The sequence below is a fragment of the Halichoerus grypus genome, chromosome 3 (genome assembly GCF_964656455.1).
Source record: "Halichoerus grypus chromosome 3, mHalGry1.hap1.1, whole genome shotgun sequence".
Classification (NCBI taxonomy): domain Eukaryota; kingdom Metazoa; phylum Chordata; class Mammalia; order Carnivora; family Phocidae; genus Halichoerus; species Halichoerus grypus.
The window spans coordinates 201,750,040-201,775,960 of record NC_135714.1 but is presented as its reverse complement, the minus strand read 5'-3'; the positions used below and the strand labels follow the sequence as shown (position 1 = coordinate 201,775,960).

At 41.8% G+C, this 25,921-nt stretch overlaps 1 protein-coding gene and 1 long non-coding RNA gene across 2 annotated transcripts in view; one reads left to right on the top strand and one right to left on the bottom strand.

The window, feature by feature from the left end:
- LOC144381429 (uncharacterized) overlaps nt 1-14,814 on the bottom strand; it is a 231,381-nt gene extending 216,567 nt beyond the window's left edge. The window contains exon 1 of the long non-coding RNA XR_013446678.1: nt 14,773-14,814. This is a non-coding gene — a long non-coding RNA (uncharacterized LOC144381429). The remainder of the gene's footprint in view (nt 1-14,772) is intronic.
- A 410-nt stretch (nt 14,815-15,224) lies between these two features.
- The window catches only part of AGPAT5 (1-acylglycerol-3-phosphate O-acyltransferase 5), a 61,856-nt gene continuing 51,159 nt past the window's right edge, over nt 15,225-25,921 (top strand). Inside the window, exon 1 of the mRNA XM_036081017.2 lies at nt 15,225-15,591. Within this exon, the coding sequence (XP_035936910.1) occupies nt 15,373-15,591 (219 nt within the window). The 5' untranslated portion in view covers nt 15,225-15,372. The remainder of the gene's footprint in view (nt 15,592-25,921) is intronic.

Here is a 25,921-nt window from a genome sequence, read left to right as displayed (position 1 = left end):
CTGAAATTGAACCACCCCTAAAGAACAGACCTCTGAAATTAGAACAGACCTCTATAGAACATTCCATCCAAAGACAGAAAAATATCCTTTGTGAAACTCCTTAGCATATCTGAAAAGCATTCTGCCCCTGGAAGTGGTAGCAAGGATCCACAGAAAAAACTAAAACTTGCTGCTGATGAAGATGATGTTGATGATAATGATTTTGACGAGGAAGCTAAAGAAAAAACTCCAGTAAAGAAATCTATAATGAGATACTCCAGTCAAATATGTATAAAAATCAAACCAGAATGGAAAAGATTAAAAACCATCAATACCAAGATCAAAGGTCAAGAATTCTTCAAATAACAGGAAAAGACTCCCAAAACACTGAAAGGACCTAAAAGACATTAAAGTGAAAATGCAAGCAAGTATAGAAAAAGGTGGTTCTCTTCCCAAAGTGGGAGCCAAGTTCATCAACTGTATGAAGAATTGTTTCCAGATGAATGACCAAAAGGCTATTCAAGATCTCCGGCAGTGGAGGAGGTCTCTTTTGGAAAATAGTTTAAGCAGTTTATTAAAATTTTCCATCTTATTTCATTTCTGTAACTGTTGATATCTGGCTGTCCTTTTTATAATGCAGAGTGAGAACTTTCACTATTATGTCTGATAAATGTTGTCCAGGTTCCACCATGAAGAATGTGCTGTCCAAAATGCCTATTTTTAAAACAAACTGAGGGTTCTAGAGGGGAGGGGGGTGGGAGGATGGGTTAGCCTGGTGATGGGTATTGAGGAGGGCACGTTCTGCATGGAGCACTGGGTGTTATGCACAAACAATGAATCATGGAACACTATATCTAAAACTAATGATGTAATGTATGGGGATTAACATAACAATAAAAAAATTTAAATGCAAAATGCCTGTTTTTAATGCTAGAACTCCACCCTTTGCTTGGTTTTAAGTGTGTATGGGATGTTATGATAAGACATAGTAGTAGTGGTGTTCAGACCAATGGAAATGGTGGGAAGACAAAAATATACATGTGAAATAAACTCAGTATCTTAATTAAAAAATACACATCTTTGAGGGCCCAAAGAAAATTATTCAGGATAGATCATACAATGCAACACAAAACAAATCTAAGTAAATTTAAGATTGAAATCATACCAACTATATTTTCTGAGCTCAGTGGTATGAAACTAGAATTCAACAAGCTAGAAAATGTTTAAATATGTGGAAATTAACATACTCTGAACCAATGTGTCAAAGAAATAAAAACATAAAAAATATAATGAAACCATGAAAATGGAGATACAACATATTAAAACATATGGGATATGACAAAAATACATGCATTAATAAATTACAAAGCTCTCAAACCACCTAACTTTACACATCAAGGAAGGAGAGAAGAACACACTAAGCATCAAGTTAGAAGTAAAGAAATAAAGATCAGAGCAGAAATAAATGAAATAGAGACCAGAAAAATGGAGAGGATTAATGAAACTAAGAGCAGTATTTTAAAAAGATAAAATTGATGAACTTTTAGCTAGATTAAGGAAGAGAAAAGATTCAAAATTAGAAATGAAAAGAGACCCTACAACTGATACTACAGAAATACATAGGATCATAAGACTATTATGAACAATTTCATCAACAAATTAGAGAATGGATCTATTTCTAGAAACACACTATCTACCAAGACTAAATCAGGAAGAAGTAGAAAATCTGAACAAACCAGTAATGAATAAAGAGATTAAATCAGTAATTGAAAATCTCTGAAGCAGAAAATGCAAGGACCAGTTTCACTAGCAAATTCTGAAAAAATTTTAAAGAATTAATACCAATTTTCTCAAACTCTTTCAAAAAATTGAGGAGCAGGGAACACTACCAAACTATTATATGAAGCCAGTCTTACCCTGATACCAAAGTCAGATAATGACACCTTAAGGAAACTATAGACCAATATCCCTCATGAATATGGATGCAAAAATTCTCAAAATAATAGCAAACCAAATTCAAGAATTCAATAAAAGAGTAATATACTATGACTGAGTGGATTTTACCCATGGGATGCAAGAATGGTTCAACATAAGAAAACTGATAAATGTAATATATCACATTAGTTTAAAAAATCACATGATCATCCCAAGGGGTGCAGAAAATGCATCTGACAAAATACAACATACTCTTATGATAAAAACCCTTTTAGATGGGGTATAGAAAGAACATACCTTATCATAATTAAGGTCAGATATGACAGCCCACAGTGAACATTACACTCAATGAGAAAATTTGAAAGCTTTTCTTCAAAAATCAGGAACAAACAAGATTGCACATACTACTCCTACTCAATACAGTGCTGGAAGTCCTAGCTAGAGCAATTAGGCGATACAAAGAAATAAAAGTCACCCAAATCAGAAAAGAAGAAAAACCCACTTTTTGCAGAGGATATGATTTTACATATAGAAAAACCTCAAAGGAAACGAACGAAAAAAAGTATTGTAATTAATCAGCAATTTTGATAAGTTGCAGAATACAAAAATCAACAAACAGAAATCAGTTGCATTTCTACACATGAATGACAAAACATCTGAAAGACAAAAACTATGCCATTCCAACAGCATTAAAAACAATAAAATACTTAGAAATACTTTTAAACAAGTTAAAGATCTGTACAATGAACACTACGAACCTTTCCTTAAAGACATCAAAGAAAACACAAACTAATGGCAAGACATCCCATGCTCATGAATTGGAATTAACATTGTTAAAATATCCATACTACCCAAAGTCATCTACACACTCAGTGCAAACCCCATTGAAATACTAATGGCATTCTTCATAGACATAGAAAAACAATCCCAATAGGTGGCTGGTGGCTGTCATTTGTATAAGTGTAAAGAAGAAATAAGCATCTTGTGGTGGGGTGGGGGGCATGTCAGCGTCTCTACCCATGAAGAAAGCCATGATATTCAAGCTCTAACTCTGTACCACCCATGCCACTGATTCTTATTGCTCGCCACCTTCTACCCCCTTATTTCTGGAGTAAATCATATTTGGGTCATTTGATTATTTACTTATCCCCAGTACTGTTTGAACTCTAAATACACTCAAAATGTGATAAAGGCCAGAAGCTAGAGAGGATTAACCCCTCTACATTTTATAGTGATTGTTATATTTACCTTTCAAAAACCCATGCAGCTTCATCCCACAATTTCATCCTGGGAAAAAGTAGAAATGATATTGGATACATTATCAGAAGAGAGTCAGCATATAGTTGCTACTAATCATGAATCATTTCTTCTCTTATAAAAGAAATATTTGGAGTAGGTCAGCATTACTCTGATACCAAAGCCAGATAAGGGCACCACAAGAAAAGCCAACTACAATCCAATATCCCTGATGAATACAGATGAAAAATTCTCAACAACATACTAGCAAACCAAACTCGGCAGCACATTAAAAGGATCATACACCATGAGCAAGGAGATTTCATCCCTGGGATGCAAGCATAGTTCTACATACACAAATCAGTGATTGTGGTACATTATATTAATAGAATAAAAGATAAATTATATGCCCATCAACAGAATAGGTAAATTGTAGTCTGTTCTTGTAATAGATTACTACATGATAGAACTGATTTGTAGAATGAGAACATTCCCATCAGGAGAGCAATAATATCCCTATGGCTTTCTTCTCTGGCCACTCCCAATCTGTTAGTTCAGAGAAGGAGTGCAGAGGAGGGTTCTCTCCTAAATCTTCAGCACCATCTCTCAAGAACCAAAGGACCTCTGAATTGGCCCAGAGTTCATTCATTCTCTTATTAAAATGGTTCTTTTAACTTCTAAAGACTCTAAGAACTCAACCTATTCCAAAATGCCAGATGGAAAATAGATGCTAAACTGCCCCTCCATCATCCTTGATCTTCTCATGCTTACCCATTGGAAGGCCATGGACTCTAACTTCTAACCATCCTTTTCTCTCAGGATTAACTTCAGCTGCAATTTTCATACACACACACACACACATATGCACACACACACATATGCACACACACACACACATCCCCTTGGCAATGGCCCCAGAAGTTCCAAGATCCCAACTACTTCCAGCTTCCTCTTCTGCCACATAGCCCAAAAGAGCTCTTCAAGCTTTGGCTGTCATTTCTGCATTCTACCAACCAGAAGAGATAAGTAGAAATGAAGGGAGCACTCCTTTTTAAGATGTTTCCCATAGGTCTCAGACAACACCTGTGCTCACATCCCATTGACTGTAGTCAATGTAGTCACGTGGCCATGCTTTGCTACAAGGGAAGTTAGGGAAACCCTTTAGCTGCATGGCCATCTTCCCAGCTTCAATTCTCGGTTCTTACCACGAAGAATGGTTGAATGGACATCCACCCTTATCAGTAGAGGTAACCTTGAGCTATGTATACTAAAGGCAATTATTGATGATCTTATTTTCTGATATGGAATATAAATATTACTTGTACTTCTCTTGAGCAACTTTTATGGACACTTGACTCCAAAAGTAGAAGCCTCCTTCAGGACAAGGCTGTGTCCTCACCTCACCAGAGAAGTCTGCATGGCACCAACCTCCTCTTGCCAGTGGAGTACCTACAGATCTCTGATTTTGTTTTCTCATTTCATTACTTGTTTTATTCTGAATGCATCATTGTAAGTTACCATATGGTTCATTTGCAACAAAGTGAAATACACACAAGTTATTACCATATATCAAGTTTAAATATTTTGGGAAGAGACAGAATTAGAAAAGAAGAGTTGCTTCTGAAGCATGAAGCCAAAAGCATGAGTCATGTCTGAACAGGTGGCCAGGAGAAACAGGTGGCTGGATATTATTGTCAGTGGGAAGGATTGCCACTTGTGGGACAGGATGAAAGTGGATGTAGGTCAGGCCAGTGTCTCAGTACGGAGCCATCATTGCTCCACTTGAGTGGTGCCTGGCACCACCCCCAGGCCAGCTGGGTGAAGTCATGAAAGGCGCTGGAAGCCATAAAGAGGTGTGACTCTATCCTTAGAAAAGAGAAGTCATTGAAGAGTTCTCAGAGAGAGAAGGGTAAGGTCATATTCATTTTAGAAAAGTGGTGCTGGTGGCAGTGTGGAAAGCATGGGTGACAGCACGGGCACAGTAGTCAAGCAGAAATAATGTCAAGGTTTCAGTGGAAAAGACAGGGTAAGTCAAAAGGCATTTCTTAAAAAAAGGAATTGGAATAAAGGAACCCCACTAGCCAATTGTATAACATCCAGGGTGTGGTGTGCATGGATGAAGCCGAGGGAAAAGTGGAGGGCTATTTTGAGTCTTAGTAATCAAATGGAGAGGATTCAGGGAAGAGCAGGGTGGTGATGGTGCAGACACTTCCTGCTAAGAACACTTAAAATTCTTGTAGCATTCCCAAGCTCAGATGTCAACGAGGCAGATTTTAAAAAAGGGCCTGCAGCTCAGAAGCAATCTGTAGATTCAAGGGAGATTAGCAAAGAGTGGATTAGCCAAACACGAAGAGGGAAATGGACTCGTTCGAGAACATCTGGGGAACTGGAGTGGCTGTGTAGCCACGACACTTTGGGTAGGCAAAGGCGGATCACAGCCAGCTAGAAAAATGTTGGGTGTGGGACTGAGCATCTGACATATACAAGACAATGGTCTGGGTAGAGGCTGCAAAGAGGGAGAGATGGCTTTGAAGCGCATTCTCTGCTAAGAGAAACACCAATAAGCATTTCAACAAATTTCGATAACTTAGGGTAAGTCCTGTAACAGAGAAGTGCTCAAGGGACTGCTGAGGGACAAGGGAGTGCCCCACTGTCTGGGGAAGAAGAGGGGACGAGGTCTGGGGATATTTTTGGCAGGGAGAAAGCTTGAGCTAGGTCCCAATGCATGAGTTAGGGAGGAAGAACATTCTAGCAGAAGGGAGAACACTTACAAAATACTGAAGTACCAGACAGCACAGGTGTCTTAGAGAACTGAAAGGAGCTTCTGTGAAGGAGCTCAGGTTGGGAGGAGGCAAACAACGAAACAGGATGTCAGAAAGGTAGGTCGGGACAAGACTGGGAAGGGCTTCAGCCTTATCCTGAAGAGCACATGCCCCAAAGACATCCAAGGAGGTCTTAGCCTGGATTGTTCCGATACAGGGAATACAAACCTATTCAAAGCAGATTAGGTAAAAGGGAATCTATGATGAAGAGTCAAGGATTCTTCCCTTCTCACTCCCTTTTTTGTGGGGTATGTGGGCTGTGTGCATGCTGCATTTTTATCCCTGCAGGTTCATTCACTCCAGTTCTCCCAAAGCAGCAACATGCGCTCACTTGGGGTTTCCATGATGCCAATTATGCCTGTAATTCTATATGATTTCTATGTCCAACTGCTCAGTTCTGTTGAGCTCAGAATCTCAGTCTCTGATTGTCTGGGACATATTTATCATGGATCCAACACCAGGGGCTGAAAAGATAGATTCCCTTCTACAACCCTGATTCTACAGATCTCATTTAGCAGGGACTCTGGGGAGCACCGCTGAAGAAGGGGGCATGCATTAAGAAAGCACCTCATATGTATCTATATAGTGACAGTGTACCAGGGGTATTCAATATGCCCTGGGTGGAGGTAACCATGGCACATCTTCTTGGAGTGCAAGTTTCCTCTTTAATTCAACAAGTTTTTATTGACTTATTGTTTGCTACGCATTGGTCCAGGCTGTAGAAATACAGCAAAGAGAAAATAGTCTCAAGGCTCAAGGAGAATACATTCTAGTTAGGAAAAGACAAAAATCCATGTCACATAGAAATAAATGTATTGTTGGGGGTGCCTACGTGGCTCAGTCAGTTAAGCGTCTGCCTTTGTCTCAGGTCATGATCCCAGGGTCCTGGGATTGACACCCGCATCGGGCTCTCCTGCTTCTCCCTCTCACTCTGCCTCTCCCCTCCACTTGTTCTCTCAAATAAAATCTTTTTTTAAAAAGAAAAGAAATGTAATGTAAAGCAGGATAAGGGGTATTATATTAGTTAGGATTAGGTTTGGCTTCAAATAACAAAAAACCAAAACAAGCTTAAACAAGTTAAAGGGGTTTTTTTTTTGCTTTCATAATAACTGGAGGTGGTAAGTCCAATGCTGGTAGGATACTCCGTGGTGTCAGGAATTCACATTCCTTTTGGGATTGGTCTGCCATGTGTGCCTACCAGTTTGGCTGCTGGAACTCCCCCCACAACCTACAACTTCATCTAAAAAGAGAAGGCTACCTAACACAACCCATACCACACATAGGCTACTTCCTTTTACATTTCACTGGCTCATCGATCATCTAGGTCCAAGAAAAGCCAGAAAGTGGGTTTTATTTTATGCAGGCATGTGCCTAGGAAAACTAGGGATGTAATTACTATAAAAGAAGGGGAGTGTGAATATTGGTGGAAATTAGCATCTGCTATAAGGTCAGTAATAACACAAAGGGGGCACAGAGGTCATGCAGGGTGGTTATGGGACAGTCTCTCTGGTCACATTTGAAGGAGCCTGGGAAAGAGGGAAAACATGCTCCTAGGTGAGGGAAGAACATGTCAAATTCTGGGAAGACTCTCCTGCTCAATGCACAGGAAGGATAGCAAAAGATCGGGATGGTTGGCTCTCCAAAAAGAGTAACTTCCTGATCAAGCAAGACCACTGCTTATTTACCGCAGTAAGGAAGATCATCATCTAGATAGTCTTAAGAGTCCCAAAAGAGAGTGCATTTATGGAGTTTTAGGGTCTGGGCTTGAATAGTTTTAGGAAGGTCTTTCAATGTTGGGACCTAACTGGTTTTGGACAAAGTTAGTGATGTAACAGTTCACAACTGGTAGACACAGCTAGGCAAGGGCTTCTGAGCAAGTCTGACACACCAATGTTCTTCGCTAAGCACCCAGTGGAGTAGTCTGTCCAGAGAAGGCAGTCTACGCAGATGAGCTCTTGGCTGTCCCGAGAAGGGTTTGGCTGAGCAGCCTATTGTTGGTGTCAAGGGAAATGCAGGGATTCGTGAAGCAAACAAAAAAGTTACTTAGCGGTTTACAGCCTTATCTTCTTGGCAAGAATTTCCTGGAGCAAAGAATAAGGTCATATTGAGGAGGGTTTAGTTAGGTCAGTCACAGCTGACACTCGGAGTCTGAGGCACAGCCATTCTCCATGCGGTCAGGAGACGGCTCCTGGCAGTTGGTGGGCCACAGGCAGGACTTATTTGAATTTTACTTCGAGATGGAGTATCTTGGACAGAGTAGTAACTAAAGGATCACCTTGGCTGCCGCATTCTTTTGCTGGGGCCGTTAAAACAAAACATCACAGGCCAGGTAACTTACACAGAAGTTTGTTGTGGCACAGTTCTGGAGGCTGAAGTCGGCGGGTTCCTTCAGAGGGCCGTAAGGGAGGATCGGACCCAGGCCACTCTCGTTCTTGAGAGGACCATCTTTACCTACCTGTCTTTTCATGTTCCCTCTGTGCATGGACCTCAATTTCCCCTTCTTATATGGACACCAGTCATAATGAATTAAGGCCCCCTCAAGGGCCTCATTTAAACTTGACTATCTCTGTAAAGACCCTATCTCCAAATAAGGTCCTATTCTGAGATTCTGAGGGTTAGGACTTCATTGTATGAATTTTGTGGACACAATTCAAATATAGTGAATAGGATTGTGAGGGGCAAGAGTATTAGCGGGGAGACTAAATGAAGGCTATCACAGTTTTATAGGTAAGAGGGTGGCACCTCCGATGAGGGTAGCCAATGAGAGGTGGAGAGAGGGGATGGGTTCCGGATGTATTTTAATGGTGATGCCAATACAGTTTACTGATAGATTGCATGCAGGATAGGGAAGAAGAATCAAGAAGGGGTGTGAGGATTTAGCCAGTGAGAAATTAAAACTGCTGCTTACTCAACCCCTTCCTGCCTCAGGACCTTTGCACTTGCTTTTCCCTCAGCCTGAAATGCCCTCATCTTAGATCTTATAATTCCAATTGTAACTTAAAGATCGCCTCCTTGGGGAGGCATTTCCTGGCCTTACCATGTAAAGGTGTCACTTCACAACAATCACATCACGTTATCTTAGCTCACTGCTTGCCCTTATAATTCCTTGACAAGCTATTACACATCTCTTACCACGGACATGGAGGTAACACCAAGACAGGGATCTTATCTGCCTTGGTCATGGCTGTATTACCAGGTCCTACAACAGGGCCTTGCACACAAGCATTCAGTAACTGATGGAGTGAATGAACAGTGACCTAGTGCTAACAGTGAGCAACAGAGAAATGTAGAGTAACCTATAGGTTTCTAGTGTGGAGGACTGGGCAGATAACAGATAAGAGAGAAACCCACATCAACCTGGCTTTCATGGAGATTTGTTTGCTCCTATAACCACAGGGTTGAGAGTGGCTTTCATAGCTGGTTTGATTCAACAGCTACCCGGCCTGTGATGCTTTCTTATGTCAGCCCCAGCAAATGAATGCGGCAGCCAAGGTGATCCTTTTGTTACTACTCTGTCTAAGATACTCCCATCTCAGAGTAAAATCCAAATTAAGTCCTTATCTATTTCTCCGCTGGGTGTCAGCGCCATCCTAAAACTGACTTTCCATGAGACGGCAAAGTGGCTATGCAGATCCAGCTGTCAGCCCGGTCAAGTCACTAAGTGGAAGAGAGAGGAGCATCTCTTCTGGTAGCTCGTTTAGCAGAGTGGACAGGATTGTTTTCCAGAACACCCCAATCATCTTTGGGTCTCAGAAGCCCGTAGGGGTTCATCCCTAAACCAATTTTTGTAGCAACGCAAGTAGGGCTACTTTATAATAGACCAATGGTTCAAGAAACCATTAAACAAAGCTTTTTTAAAAAAAAAAAAAGAGTTCTACCTATTGGTATTCACTGTTTTGGAAATTAAAACAAGAAATTTAAAAATATTTAGTTCCTTTAAAAACACTCTAAAACTCATTGCATTCTAACAATATTTTCATGAAAAAATAGACTTCCAAAAGTAAATTTAGTAAGAAGAGTGGCTAGTTACACATGGTCTTGCAGGTCTCTTTACTGTGTGGCTTAATTACATACAGCTAGATTCCCTGCCTGCATTCACAAGTTTTTTTTGGTGGAGGCAAATGAAGAGAACCCAGCCTCCATCAGATACATGATTGGAAAAAAGGAAGGAGTGTATTAGCCTTTCCAGATAAGAAAGAATATGCACATTACTAGAGTAAAACTCAGCAACTGATAATTTCTTAGAGGTTATTAGCATTTTGGAGCTTAATATAGGAAAGTTTTGTACCCTATTATATTCAAATCCACAGGTCTCTCTTGCACTTTGGAAGAACCCATTACCCATGCAATGATTTGGACATGAAGTACCAGCTTACAAATTAGTGGTTCACTTATTTTTGCAAATCTTCTAAAATATTGACATACAATACTGAAAAGTCACAATGGTTATTACCACAGAATTTGTAAGAGTCTGAAGTATTGGGAACAGGTCAGACCCCTGGGAGCAAATTTAAGCTTTCCAACATTCTCATTTTCATTTGAAAGCTCAAGTTTTATTACCAGCAACTATGCATTGTTTTCCTTGAAGTGACATTTTGTTCATTTTTGAGAAAATATCTGCCAGAATAACCATAACGTATGTTATTCTTTCATGTAAAAAGGATGTTCCTTTCAAAAAAAAAGAAGAAAAAAAAGTAGCTAGTTCAGCCTGAAAAATGAAAGTTTTCCTCCAGAGAACTACTGTACTTCGGTGAAATCACACGTGCTTCATAGATACTCCCCATTTACTCACACCCAATGTTAAAGAGTAAGGATTTAATAAACTTGGTCTTTTTTTGTTGCTTCACCAAGGATATTGACTGAAACGAGTGTGTTTTTGCCGCGAGTATGTGGTGATGAACACGTGGGCACTAGGGCGCTTTGGATTTTGGCTTTGATGCATGCTAGGGTGCTAGCAGAGTTACCCAACATCACCACTGAAACTTCAACACAGTCAGAAAGGCAAATCACAATTCACGGACATTAAGAAACATTTCATCTTGGGGCACCTGGACGTCTTAGGGGACCTTCAGGGGTTCAAGGTCCACCCTTTACACACCACTGTCTGATGCTAATCATGGCCCAGCCCCAGAGCCCGGATTAAAGCCAACTTCCCCGAAATAGGGCCTTGGCTGGGGAGGGATGGACATCTGATCCGAACGAAAATCCTCAGGTCAAGAGGCGAACAGGGCCATGGATGTACAAACATCCACTAACAGAAGCACAGGTGAAGAACTAGAATGTTATTACAACTCTAACCTCTAGGTGAGAAAGTTGGAAAGAGACGTTCAGATTTCATCCAATATATTTTTTTAAAAGTATTATTTAGGTCTTTTGGAACAAGGGTGCCTGTTTTAGTTTTACAAGTAAAAAATAAAGGCTTGCATGGTAGCTGACCAATAGAGGCAGAGTACTGGGCTACAATTTTAGGTTGTTGGTGAATAGAAGGTATTCTTGTTCGGGATCTTTCCTGCACTCACACTGACACAAGTGTTTCCCTTTGTTTCTAAGGGCATCACGTCCAGATCAGCACCCTGTTACCACCTGGACAGTCAATTTACACTACCTAGAACAATTAAAAAAAAAAAAAAATTCCTCCTTTAGACCTTTCAGTAGTTTTCCAGATCCTTTGGGATAAGGTCTAAAATCATTTACATGTATCATAAGTCCCACCGTCATGTGGTTCTTCCCGATCTTTCCTTTCCTGACTCAACCCCTACCATCTTTGTCTCCTTCCCTTGCCCCACTTACTTTCTCCACCGATAGTTTTCAAGAACTATTCCATGGGGAATCCCTGAAAATATGTAAAGATGTGGTCATGAGTAGTTCTAAGGACCTGACTTTCAGATGCTTAACTTTCCTGAAACTGATCTGTCTATGAAGACTCCTGGGAGAGTCCAGACCCACCTTGCATTTCACAATGGTCCCCACCCACTTGGTTCACCTCAAATCTTAACTACATTGTACTGCACTGCGGAGGTGGAAAGGTTTAATGAACTTGAGGACACCAAAAGATAATTTAAAATTTATTTTAATTAAGGCATCATTAAGACAGGCGTTGTCAATAAAACTTTATTTACAATAATTATCAGATTTTGTATACACACTGATTCACTGTATATTGCTAACAACAGCAATACCTAATCCAGGAGAAATTTTTACTTTTCAATACTTGATGATATAGTCTGAGCAATAAGAGACTTTGAATCATAAAAGGATATTCCATTAAGTTAAATTCTGTGGTACAAGTGGAACGAAATATGTTTTCAAGGAGAAAAAGAAAGGATCAATGTAAACTTCTAATTGGTAAAAACCTTAAGTATTTAAACAGATGATGATGGGTAATAAATTGCCATGGTATTCATAATCCATTCAGACCATTTAAAAGATTTCTGTAATCACTTTATTTTAAAATGTCATAACTCATCAGAACTTACTTTTGTAACTAACTAAACTTACAATAAGAACAATTTTAGCTATTAACTTAAAAATGTGTGAGGGAAATACAGTTCTTTTAGGGGGCATCCAATTTTTTTATTTTTTTTTAAGTGTGGCCCATTCCATGGGGCTCCTGGGTGGCTCATTAGGTTAAGTGTCTGCCTTTGGCTCAGGTCATGATCTCGGGGTCCCGGGATGGAGCTGCTCAGCAGGGAGTCTGCTGCTCCCTCTCCCTCTGCCCTCCCCCCACCCCTAGCTTGTAAGCGCACTCTCTCAATAAAATTAAAAAAAAAAAAAAAGCGTGGCCCGTTCCAGTGTTCCACACAGGGCTTTTCAGTGCTTGGGTACACTGCACTCTCAGCTTCCGTCCTCAGGATACGAAGTTCTCACGGGGGAGGTTCTTCCTCTTCCTCTTATTTCTAGCTGTCGCCTAGCTAACTCCACCATTAAGTTTCACTTTAAGTGTCACTCTGCTTGAGAAGCGTTCTTTGTACCCAGACTAAATGAAATCCCAATACATGTTCCCACAGTACTACGCATCTCCTCTTCATGTAAAGCTGACCCCACGCACAGCCCCTCACCACACCTAAGCAGCAGAAAGGCACAGAGAGAACCGGTCTTTCCACTCTTCTATCCCAGGGCCGGCGCACGCGGGCCACGGTAGCTGTACTTCCCTAAAGAACCATTTCTCCAGAGTGGTAGAAAAGGAAGCCAGCCTGCAAGGGATTAAAACAATGTAGGAGGCAAGGAGGCAGAAGCAGAGAAGGAGGGCTGATGAGAGCTTAAGAAGGGAGTGAGCGCGCAGAGGGGAGAGCGAACCTGCCACCGTTACCGGGAAGAGAGAAGAGCACAGGACTCACCAGGTAGGCAGGGCTGGGTCTGGACAAAATGGGGACAAGAGAAACAAGCTCCCCGTGTCTCCACGCCATAGAACTTTACCACTTGGTGACGCACAGTCACTGGGGCGTAATTCACGGAAAGCAACGTATTTCCATACAGCACACATATTTACTGACGTCATGCATACAGGTCGTAATGTGAACACGGAGCCTGCTTCATCTCTTCATACATTCTCTCCTGACTGCAGGGATGTCTGGTCTCAGCCCAAGGAAGCACGAGCGGGGTGGAGACGCACACTATCCACACCCATGACTCCTGCCCTCCAGAAAGAAATCTAGTTTTTCTCACAGGCCATTACTTTCCACGAAAGAGAGGGGAAGCCCCGTTCAAAGTCTTTCTTTTGTGTAATGCTTCCTGTTGGCAATATACTTACTGCCCAAATACTTGTTCCTTGGGAACTCTGCTCACCTGGCTTTGTCTCCTAACACAGCCGCCTACCAATCATGTTACGTGATGCCAACGTGGCCACTGTCCTGGCCCTTGTTAGGATTTTCCATTAAAGCGGCTCCCTGCATAAAGCTACCCCACAGGCTTCCGTCAAGAAAAAAAAAAAATATTTTTAATGAAAAAAAATTTTTTTTCACTTAAAGCATTTGGCATTCTTTGGAAGTGCAATTGTCCCCAGAAAAAGTCACACATTAAACCACTTTTACTGAAGCCAAAGGGCAGTAGAAGGATCCAGAAGGTCTCTGGATCTGTTTTTACATCAATAAAACAACTGCCCCCCCTTCCTAGATTTTTGTGAAGGTCACAAAAGTATGTCAGTACTTTACATATTCTATACGTACAGTGCAGGTACTTTTAGGTACTACCCCAAAGTGAGGCTCCTTATGAAAACAAAATGGGAAGACAGAGACCCGGGCGCTGAGGAAGTGAAGCAAGAGTGAACCTGAAAGGTCTGACAGTGTGCGCGGCGCCTCGTGAAGAGGCCGTCCCGCTGAGCGCTCACATGCAAGTCCCGTCACCACCGTGATGGAAGAAGCGGCCCGATTCCGAACCACCCAGGTGGCGGGGGAAGGGAGGGAGGGAGTCCTGCGCACTCGCTGGGGAGAAGGGGAGGAAGCGGGGAAGGCGGACCGGGTGGGAGCCACCCAGACAAGGAGGGCAGGCATCCCGCCGAGCCCAGCCCTGGGTAGATAACCCGGGGCGGAGCTCTGATAGCGCTTATCACACCCTATCGTACCGGGCCAGTTTGTCGTTTTGGCCTTCCCAAACGAAGCTTGGCAGATATTTGCTGGATGCGTGAGTCCTGACTGGACATAGCAAGGTCTGCAGCACATCTGAGACACAGGGCATCCCGGGGACCAGGGGCCCACAGAGCGTGCGAGCAGAACGTGGGGCCTGCCCTCCAACCAACCCGGGCCCAGAATCCACCTGACGGGACCCAAGACCGCCCGGGCCCCCTCCTCCGGCCCGCACGCACCTTCACCTACGGGGCCCATCAGCCGCCACCTTCCTTCCCGCGTCTGCCCCGAGACTAAGCTTTGGAGCATGCGTAGCGGACAGACCCTGGCTGGCCGCGCGTCCGGTCGGCAGTTGCGCTTCAACTGTCAGCGCATTCGACCAATCAGAGGATGTGTTAAGTTCATGGAATCCCGCCCCCTACGGGGGACCATGGCAACAGAAGGCCAATCAGGCGGCGTGTTGTTGCCGCGGAGCCCCGCCCCCGTCAGGGGCGCTGGGTGACGGGCGAGGGTCAAGGGGTGTAAACGCTTCTGAGCTACTGAGCCTCGGAGGGCCGCGGCATCCCCTTGCCCCGCGGCCGCGAGCAGCGCGCCCGGCCCCACGCTCCCGGGCCCGCCCAGCGTCAGGCGGCCGCGCGGCCCATGCGGCTGGGGGCGGAGGCCGGAGCGGGCACGGGCTGGGCGTCTCAGGTGCAGCTGGCTGCCCGGAGAGGTGAGGGGGCGGTGGCGGGGCCCGGCCCGGCCCCGTGATTGGCCGCTGGCTGAGGGCAGCGGGGCGGCCTGGAGGCGTCCCGGGCGGGGAGCGGCCAGCGGAGCCTTCCGCGCGCGGGCCCGGCAAGATGCTGCTGTCCCTGGTGCTCCACATGTACTCGATGCGCTGCGTGCTGCCGGCCGCCGTGCTCCTGGGCACTGCCCCCACCTACGTGCTGGCCTGGGGGGCCTGGCGGCTGCTCTCCGCCTTCCTGCCCTCCCGCTTCTACCAGGCGGTGGACGACCGGCTCTACTGCATCTATCAGAGCATGGTGCTCTTCTTCTTCGAGAACTACACCGGCGTGCAGGTGAGGGGCACTGCCCGCCCTCCGCTCCCGTGTGCCGCACCTGCCTGCCCGCTCCCCACCCGGGTCCCCGCTGGGAACCATTCGCCCCGCCCCCCACCCCAGGGTCCTTGAGGATCGTTCAGCTCTGCCTGGCAGGTCCGGCCCCAAGAGCACGTGCCATCACCCTGTCCTCCCACGGCGAGGGAAGTTTCACGTTCTTAGGTAGGGTTTGGTCCGATACCTCCTTGCAGCAGGTACCCCCAGATCGCTAGGAAGCTGTGGTTATGTTGTTCTGAGGCCACAAGTTGGATCATCCGCCCCCCCCCCCCATCTTTTGTAACTACCTGTCTCGGTGCTTTGCTAAGTAGGTGCACATGAACACTTAAGTAGGGCAAGCAGTTGACAAGTTTTTGGCGTTTGGTCTCAGAAGATTGGTAATGTTTGAAGTCAAAAGGGCGCTTTTAAAAATCGGAGACCTCTTGAAACAGATGACTGTTACTATTTGGACAATAAGTACAACTTTGTTTTGCATCCTTCCCCAGTATAAGTGAAAGCTGGATGAGGAAATTAATACATTTGTTACTGTAGAAGCCTTACCGTAGATAAAATTCTTGCCAACTTATACTAGGCTCAAATGTGTGGCTAATTTTTTGTCTGATGACTTTCTGTTACTTTTTCTGTGGAGATTGGATCTGCAGATTAAATTTGTAAAAAAAAAGAAAAAGAAAAAATGTAGAAGACCTCCTTTAGTTATTTGAAGTCTCTTTTACAAAAATAACAATTGCGAATTTTCCTTTTATTTCCCAATTTGAATGAAAGAGCTTGACTCTTGGTTATTCCTTATATCCAGTGAGTCCTCTTTTTTTCTTTTTTTCTTTTCTTTTCTTAGCCGGGGTTGGGTTGAAGGGAATGGGATGGCATTGGTTTTGTCTTTTTGTCTTTTTTTTTTTTTTTTTTCCTGGAGCAGCTGTTTTCACCCTGTTGTCAACCAGCTACTATTTTCAGGTTGCAGTTGCACTGCTGTGGATCCCTGATGACTCTGAGTTTGCCCCAGTTGGAGGTTGTTTGGGGGAAGGGAAGTAGGAGAAGCCAGGGCCTACATTTAAACCGGTATCTGTAAGTGCTTCCTAGAAAAGAAAGATTGCTTTTCCAGATCATGGTTTCCTGTTAATTGACTTTTAAAATGGGCTTCATTTAAAATTTTCACTAATTCAGACCAATCGTTTTCCCCCCTTTGCTCTTATTTCACCGCCTTTGTCTAAATGTATGGTTTTGTCATGATTAAATATTTAATTTCACATCAGATGACAACTGACCTGGACTAGGATATAGACAGAACATAGGACAAAGTCACTTACCTTTTAGGAAAATAGTACTACCTCTGGTGGATTATTTCATTTTTGTTCAAAGAATATAGCGTGTTCCATGCAATATAATGTATAATATACCAGTGAAGTACTATGTGTTTAGCAAGTTTCTTATTTTAAAAATGATTGTAAAATTTCAGTGTTTCTAAATTATATGTCTTACCTTATACCCTGTTCAGTGTAGACCTCCAGTTTAATTTTTGAGTTCTCAGCACATGGTTTTTAAAAAAAATTGAATCTGTTGGGGTGCCTGGGTGGCTCAGTCGTTAAGCGTCTGCCTTCGGCTCAGGTCATGGTCCCAGGGTCCTGGGATCGAGCCCCACATCGGGCTCCCTGCTCCGCGGGAAGCCTGCTTCTCCCTCTCCCACTCCCCCTGCGTGTGTCCCCTCTCTCACTGTCTCTCTCTCTGTCAAATAAATAAATAAAAAATCTTAAAAGAAAAAAAATGAATCTGTTGATCATCAGTGGACAGTCAGTTCCAGAATTCCTAACAAACTTTAAAGAACACACATTAAATAAAACTTTGAATTACACTTGAGGGCCATCAGATATCCTTTTATAAATCCATGAATGACAATATCCAGGATAGTAAAGGAAAGGGAATTTATCTATAAGGACATTCTCTCACCTTATTCTTAGTTTTACTTACTAGTTTTCATCAGTGACTTTGTCATTGTAAAGTTTTGATTAACATTTTGTCTTGTTTTTCTTATTTTGCTAGGGGACTTTTTTTTTCCTTGAATTGTTTTCACCTCTAATTGGCAAAGAACAGAGATGATCCTCATCTTTGTTCTGTATAAAAGAACGTTGATTAATTTCTGAAGAAGTGTTAGTAATTTAAGTTTTTGGACGAAAGGAAGTTCACCATTAAATTATATACATTGTAGAGTTATATTTAAATTATCGTTTTTTCCACCCCCTTCCATTTGGTGACCAACAGTTTGATCTCTGTATTTATGGGTTTGTTTCTTTTTTGTTTGTTTTGTTTTTTAGATAACACATATAAAGTGAAACCGAACGGTATTTGTCTGACTTATTTCACTTAGCATAATACCTTCTAGATCCAACCATGTTGTCTCTGATGCCAAAATCATTCCTTTCTACGACTGGGTGATATTCCAGTGCGTGTGTGTGTGTGTGTGTGTGTGTGTGTGTGTGTGTGTAGCACGTCGTCTTCATCTATCAGTGGACACTTAAGTTGCTTCCATATCTCAGCTATTGTGAACAATGCTGCAATAAACACAGGGGTACATGTATATCTTTTTGATTAGTGTTTTTGTTTTCTTGGGGTAAATACCCAATAGTGGAATTACTGGATCAGGCAGCATTTCTGTTTTCAGTTTTTTGAGGAACCTCCGCAGGGGCTGCACCAATTTACGTTTCCACCAGCAGTGCATGAGGTTTCCCTTTTCTCCACATCCTTGCTAAATGTCTTTCTGATACTCACCATTCTGACAGGTGTAAGGTGATAACTTATGGTTTTGATTTGCATTTGCCTGCTGATTAGTGATGTTGAACATAAATTAGAATTTTTTTAAATGGAATTTTTAATGCTTTTTAATTCTAGGTTTTAAAAAAGAAATGGCTCATAGTAGTGTAACAGAATATTTTTTTATGTATAGAATTTTTAAGCTGAAGAGAAGTAGGTCCATGAAGTTGGTGATCTGTGTTTGGCAGGTAAGCCAGTTCAGCATGTATACTTGAATGTTCCATTGGATTCTAGCTAAATATCTGTTCTTTCCTATTTCCACTACTTTATTTTCACACGCATTTTTGACACAGGAGAGCATTTCAATCGCTGTTGCTAAAATTTTCGTTTATAATTTATTCTTTTAGGTTCTAGAATTTTATTAGTACTGAAACAAAAAAGGGTACCTTCACCATTTACTTTGGAATAAGCAATAAGGATTTTAAAAGTCTCATTTATCTCACTTAATTTGAGATCCATTGAAAATCAACACAAACCTCTTTATTATTTTGGGGCACACGGATTCAAATAACTGTATTTCTTTTCTGTTGCTGCCATAACAAATCACCTCAAATTTAGTGGCTTAAAACAAGAGAAATTTATTCTTACAGTTCTAGAGGCCAAATGTCTGAAATCAAGGTGTTTGTTGGCCTATCCTCCGTCTTGAGGCTCTAGGGCAGTCTTGTCTTTGGCTCTTTCAGCTTCCAGGGGCTGTGGGCATTCCTTGACTTGTAGCTATGTAATCCACAGTCTGCCTCCGTGATCTCATTTCCTCCTCCTCTTCTGCCTGTGTCGGATCTCCCTCTGCCTTTCTTTTATAAGGACACTTGTCATTGGGTTTAGGGCCCACTCAGATAATCCAGGATGGGCTCCCCAAATCAGAATCCTTAGCCAAAGACCCTTTTCCCAAGTAAGGTCACATTCATAGGTTACAGGCTTAAGACATGGACAGTCTTTTGTGGGGGTCACCATTCAACCTAGTCGTAACTTAGTCCTGCTTATTCTTGGAGCTGGAGTTTCAGGAAAACTTGTGGGAAGGTAAAAAGAAAGAGGGGCATTAACTGGCAGAGGCAGCAGTGAGGATTCCTGCAGGATGGACGGTGATGCAGTTACTATAACCTCGAGGTGAGGGGAAATCAGATTTACCATAATTTCTATCCTAGGATGCTGTCCCGAATGTTGAGATTTCTGCATAAACAATAATTGTAATAGTTACGATAGGTAATGAAAAATCTTAACATGTTGTTTTGGAAGCTGTTAAAAGTTAATGTATTTTTTTTCTAAATATCAGAATTCCTTTCTCATTATTTAAAAAAAAAAAAAATTCTCTTTTTCCTCCTTCCAAAGGAATGAACTAAAAACTGATCATTGATATTAGCAGGGCAAAAATATCTAGGGATATAATACATGCCTCCTTATTAACATGTAATAAATATTTTAATCAAATTTTTTTCCTGCTTAAATCCTTCTGTAACACTTGGAATTTACTTTAAAATGTATTTTACATTAATGGCCCTATCTTCTAATTTGCTCTTTCTCAAATGCTAACATGATAGAACAACAAAATGTGGACTTTGAGAGAAGATAAATTTAGTTTTTCAGCTGACCTACTTCAAGTATAAAATAGTTCAAAAAATACTGGAAACAAGATAACAGAATTTAAGCCTAAGATTTTGATTTTTTTAATATGTTCAGTTAGAATACTCTTAACTTCTCTAATAATTCATACTTTTAATTGAAACATTGTTTCAAGTTCCTTAGGAACAACCAAGGCATTCATATCTGGAGACCATTTATAACTGGTTCTTTCTATAGCACTGTTTCATCAAACATAGTCCTAGACTCTCAGTTAAATTTGTATTCTGTATGTTGTGGTGAGGGCAGCTAAACTATTCGAATAAAACATGTTTATTTAGGGGCGCCTGGGTGGCTCAGTTGGTTAAGCGACTGCCTTCGGCTCAGGTCATGATCCTGGAGTCCCTGGATCGAGTCCCGCATCGGGCTCCCTGCTCGGCAGGGAGTCTGCTTCTCCCTCTGACCCTCCCCCCTCTCATGTACTCGCTCTCTCTCATTCTCTCTCTCTCAAATAAATAAAATCTTTAAAAAAAAAAAAAAAAAACAAAAACATGTTTATTTAGAATGGGAGAAGGGACCTTACAGGTCCACCTCCTTTTTACCACATCTGGATTCTGTCTGCATTTCTGCTAAAACGTTGCCCAGAGTCTTCTTGAATATCAGTAGTCCTAAAGAGAATATAAATACTTTGTATCCTTAATTTCCTTTTTCTCTGCTTATTTATCATCCATGTGAAGACCTTAAAAGACCTGAGATTACTTCCTTCAGTTTAGCTGGGGCAAGACAGAGCCAGGCAGGTTTGGTTGTGCTTCTGCATGTGTGGGTTCTAGATGGGTATTGAGGAGGGCACGTTCTGCATGGAGCACTGGGTGTTATGCACAAACAATGAATCATGGAACACTATATCTAAAACTAATGATGTAATGTATGGGGATTAACATAACAATAAAAAAAATAAAAAAAAAATGACAACAGCCTTTCATAGAGGAAATTAAACATTTCCCAAATCAAATAGGGTTCCAGTCTAACACATTTTAAGTCTGGCCAGGGAATAGACTTATAGGAAAATTTTAGAAAACTGTAATTAGAACCTTGTTTTTAGGGCACCTGGGTGGCTCAGTCGTTAAGTGTCTGCCTTCGGCTCAGGTCATGATCCCAGGGTGCTGGGATTGAGCCCCGCATCGGGCTCCCTGCTCCGCGGGAAGCCTGCTTCTCCCTCTCCCACTCCCCCTGCTTGTGTTCCCTCTCTCGCTGTGTCTCTCTCTGTCAAATAAATAAAATCTTTAAAAGAAAAAAAAAAAGAACCTTGTTTTTATACTTTCTATAAATAAAAATCCCTGATTGAGCAAGCAATTTTTTTGTTTGTTTGCATTGGTGTAAGATTCCTTTTAATGTCTTATTTTTCTATTTTAAATCACAGATGCAAAAAAACACTCAAACACTGCCAAAATATTTTGAGAAAGTTAAAGTTCCCTCTGCCTACACACACCTTTCCCAGGTATGCAACAATTTGGTGTGTAACTTTAGATTTCTTCTAAGAGCTTTTAAATAAATGTAAATTGTGGGAAGACTCCTCCAATACATTAACTTCTCGGATGGGTTTTATAGTTGTACCCAATATGTCTGTAACCTATGGGGACACATCTGTGCTGTTGAGGAAAGGAAAATTTGAGTCTATAGATATAATTTAATTTCCCTCTTTCGTGAATTTGTCTGAATTTGTAGAGCTGAATGAACCGAGAGTTGACTCTTCCTAAATGGACTTAGAAGTTAATTTTTCCTTTAATATTTTCTCATTTTATTATGGTTTCTTAAACACGGGTTGATAATGCAATCCAAAACTAAGTAGTAACTTCTAAGGAATCCCTAAAAACTACTCTTCACTCCTTCATTCGTGCAGTATTGGAGTGTGCACCTTGTTCCAGATCCTTAGGTGGACGCTAAGGGATACAGTGAAGAAAACCGTGGGCAAGATCCCTGCCCTTATGGAGCTCACCCTTTAGTGAGACACAGATGGGAACAAGAAAATTAACCTGTACTGTGCTCTGTGAAATTGTTAGACTAGTGGTTGAGGAACTTTGCCCAAACCAGTGACATTTGCATGGAGCTCTGAAAAGGGGCCAATCGGGGAGGATTTGTAGTAATCCAGGCAAGAGATGGTGGTCAGACTTGCGGACAGAGTGGACATGGAGAGGATGTAAAGATTCCCAGATCTATTTTCGAAGTAGCTGATAGGGCTTTGTGACAGGATGTGGAAGAGAAAGGAGAGGAAGGGTTCCGTAACAAACTTGGCGTTGAGTGCGAGCTGACTGTGCCAGGTGTTCTAGCATGTCAGTCCTGTCACTCTGACCACGTAGGCACCCTTCTTCCATTTTACCGATGGGAACTGAGGCACCCGTAGTTCACACTTGTAGTAGGTAAGGCAGGATTCAGTACAAGGCACTCTGGCTTCAGGATCCGTTTTCTGAAGATGCTTTGCTCGATGGTGTGGTTATGTTGGTTGAAATGAGATCCCTGCTCTTAGTTTATTCATACTAGGAAAAATAGGGACAAACAATTCCAGTAGAGGATAATACTGAAATTGGAGTGTTTGTGTTTGTTAGCTTTGTGACACAAAGATAAAATAAGTTTGCCTGGGTTCTTTAAGAAGGCTGTATGAGGTGCTTCGAATCTTTACTTCAAACGGGAGTGAGTACTGTGGTATGTTTAGGAAAAAGAGGCCCTCAGTGGATAACTGAATGAAAATGAAGACTCCTAAGTGTGGCCTTCAAAGCTGTCTAAATTTTGCCCTGGCCAATTTTTCCATTTATTGGTTTCACTGTAGCCCAACTGCTGCTTCCTCCCCAGTCTCCCAAATCACCAGGGTATTTTCAAGCATGTACCTTTGGACTCTTCTCTGTGTGCTTTCTTCCAGCTGAAGCCTCATCTTTCCCTCACCCCCTCTCGGTGTCAGCATCACACATGTAACTAACACAGGAAATATTAACATAACATTAGCATCTTTTAATGCCTGTATTGACCCCTCTACAAGATTGTAACCTTGTGGAGATAGCAATGAAGGGGAGAATAACTTAATTTTCCCCTTTTAATAAAAGGGCAGAGTACAGGGGATACTGATCTGGTGTCTGTGGAAATGTAGATGAATCTCACTTTTAACTGGCGTGGGTCCTTGAATGAGCTTACTGGTTGACAGGTTTTGATTTAATGGGGACTACCGGTCTAGTGAGTCTAATTGTATTCTTTACTTAAATAGATAAAGGGGAAAGAAACATGAACTGTACTCTCAGAAGTAAGAGTGAGAAAGAATAAGGTCAGAGACCTTATAAAGGGGACATTCTGCAACAGCCAGCGATATAGAGAAACCTTTGTTTGCTTGTCAATAAAAACCTGTACTTTTTGCTACTTTTGAACCTACGCAGCTCTCTAAGGCTTATTTTGTTCCCCCTTTCTCTGTGGGAACTAGCAATGGAAACCCCAAATAAGCAAGTGTGGCTTGGGTATTTTAGAGGACTGTATGCGTGTGGAAGTGGTATTTGGAAGACAACTTTATTCTGCCTGGCCTCCAGGTGGGGATTTCAGAACCAAAAAGAAACCAGGGGTTTATACCTGGAAAGGAGCATCACCTAAAGTGCTAACCACATGCTAGGTACTCATGTTTTATTTTATTTATTTATTTTTTTTAAAGATTTTATTTATTTGAGAGAGAGACAGAGCATGAGCATAAGCAAGGGGGAGGAGGCAGAAGGCGAAGCAGACTCCACGCTGAGCAGGGAGCCCAACTCAGGGCTCAATCCCAGGACCCCAAGATCATGAACTGAGCCGAAGACAGATGCTTAACCGACAGCCACCCAGGTGCCCCTAGGCACTCATGTTTTAGAATGTGAAAATAGTCTCTCAACGCACAGCTTAGCAGTGTAAAAGAAGTCAGTTTAAAAAAGCGTGTATGAAGTAAGTTATAAAAGAAAGAAAAGAATCAAGAGTCATGGGAATATAGGAGCAATGCAGCTGAATCCTAGCCTTGCTTCACTGTAGGGAGCTTGTGCCGCTCAGCACGGGTTTGTGGAAGGTAGAGCCCGGGTAGTGAATGTCAGTTGCTCTTCCTGGCTTAGGTATTGCTTTGTTCCCTGTCTGCATTTGCATTTCTGGAGGAAAATTTTTTATGTCTACTTAATTTTTTCTCATGAGTTTCTTATCTCCTTAGTCTTCAGACAAAAAATCACATAAGCTTCTTTTTTTTAGTTTTTTTTTTTTTTTTTTGACACAGAGAGATAACAAGAGCAGGAACACAAGCAGGGGGAGTGGGAGAGGGAGAAGCAGGCTTCCCGTGGAACAGGGAGCCCGACATGGGGCTCGATCCCAGGACCCTGGGATCATGACCTGAGCTGAAGGCAGATGCTTAATGACTGAGCCACCCAGGCACCCCCACACAAACTTCTAATATATGGGAAGGTTTCTCATTCAAAGTTCTTATTTCGAAGTTTTGCAGAGAATAGTTTTATAGCATTCGAAAGAGTTTCGGATCTTGGTGTGAGAAACCGGAGTGTAATTCCTAGCTCTCTGCCATAGTATGTGTCAACTTGAATAAGCTTCTCAGCTCAGTATTCTCCTCCTTCAGTGGAATACTTACTGTCATGCTGTTTTGAAGACTAAATGAGATACCATGCGAAACTGCGCTCAGTGACTGGCATGTCGTAGGTGCTCAGCAAAACACCCTGTAGAATAAGGACAGTACCAAGGGACACACGTGAAGAATGTATAAGAAAGCTTTGTGATTTGTAAGGTTCCTTTTAAATGTTGCATGATCATTATTTTAGCATACTGCTTATTAGACATGACTATGTTTCTACTTTGATCTTGGTTCAGAGGGCATTGTAATTTTCCTATTCAATGAAGTGTTGCTTGAGATTGGGCAGAAAAAGACCATCGTGTTTGTATGCAGTACAGTAGAAATCTTTTACTGGTTAACTCGTGATATATTTCACTGGCCTAAAAATACATTTAAAAATTCATTTCAAATGATTATAAACATCATAAAGTGTAAATTATATATGTAATCTTATTAAAACAATTTATAGCTGCATTTCTGTGTAATCAGACTTTTTTTTTCCTCTTACCCATTAATCACTTAACACAGTTGTGAACAAAAAATTTCACTTTATTGGACAATAATAATAACAGCAGCTAACTTTTGGGGGGCTGCTGACTATGTTCAAGGCGTTGTGTGAAGTAGTTTACCTCATCTCATTAATTAGGAGTAGTTGCTGTTAGGACATTCATTTTACATGTAAAGAAATAGATGTGGAGAAGTAAGGGACTTTGCTCAATTTCACACAATTACTAAGGTGATAGACTAGGATTCAAATCCAAGTCTTAATTCAAATCAAATACTTTAACCTGTGCTCTTAGTGACTATTATGTTGCAGTGTAGAGGAAGAAAAACTTTTCCTCTACTCTCTTAGGTTCATAGCTGAGGTCTGCAAATTAAACTGACAAGAGTCAGATTAACAGCAGAAAAGACATACATATTTTACTGATGTTAATATTTTTACATGCATTGGTGCCTCACAGAAAAGAAGTGAAAATCAAAAGAAGTGAATAGACTCAGTTTGAGGGGTTTATACATCATTTTAAAAAAGGACAGTAACTTCTGGAAACATGACTAGACAGAGAAAGGGCTTTGTGCCGTTAGGGCTGGTAAATTGTGGGCATGTCACTAGGGAATGTGTGATAGGTAAGGGTGGTTTAGTAAGGTTTGCTGTGCAGACTCTTCTCGTGCTATCGCTGGTCTTTCTGGCACTCTAGAAGGGAACACCTTTAGGAATGGGTATTAACATCACCCTTACAAAGGGAAGCTTATGACTTCGGCAGAAAGGGGGAGGCCAGAAAGGTCTTCCTGTGTCTGATGTTTCTCACTTGTCTTCACCTCAAAATATCCTTATGC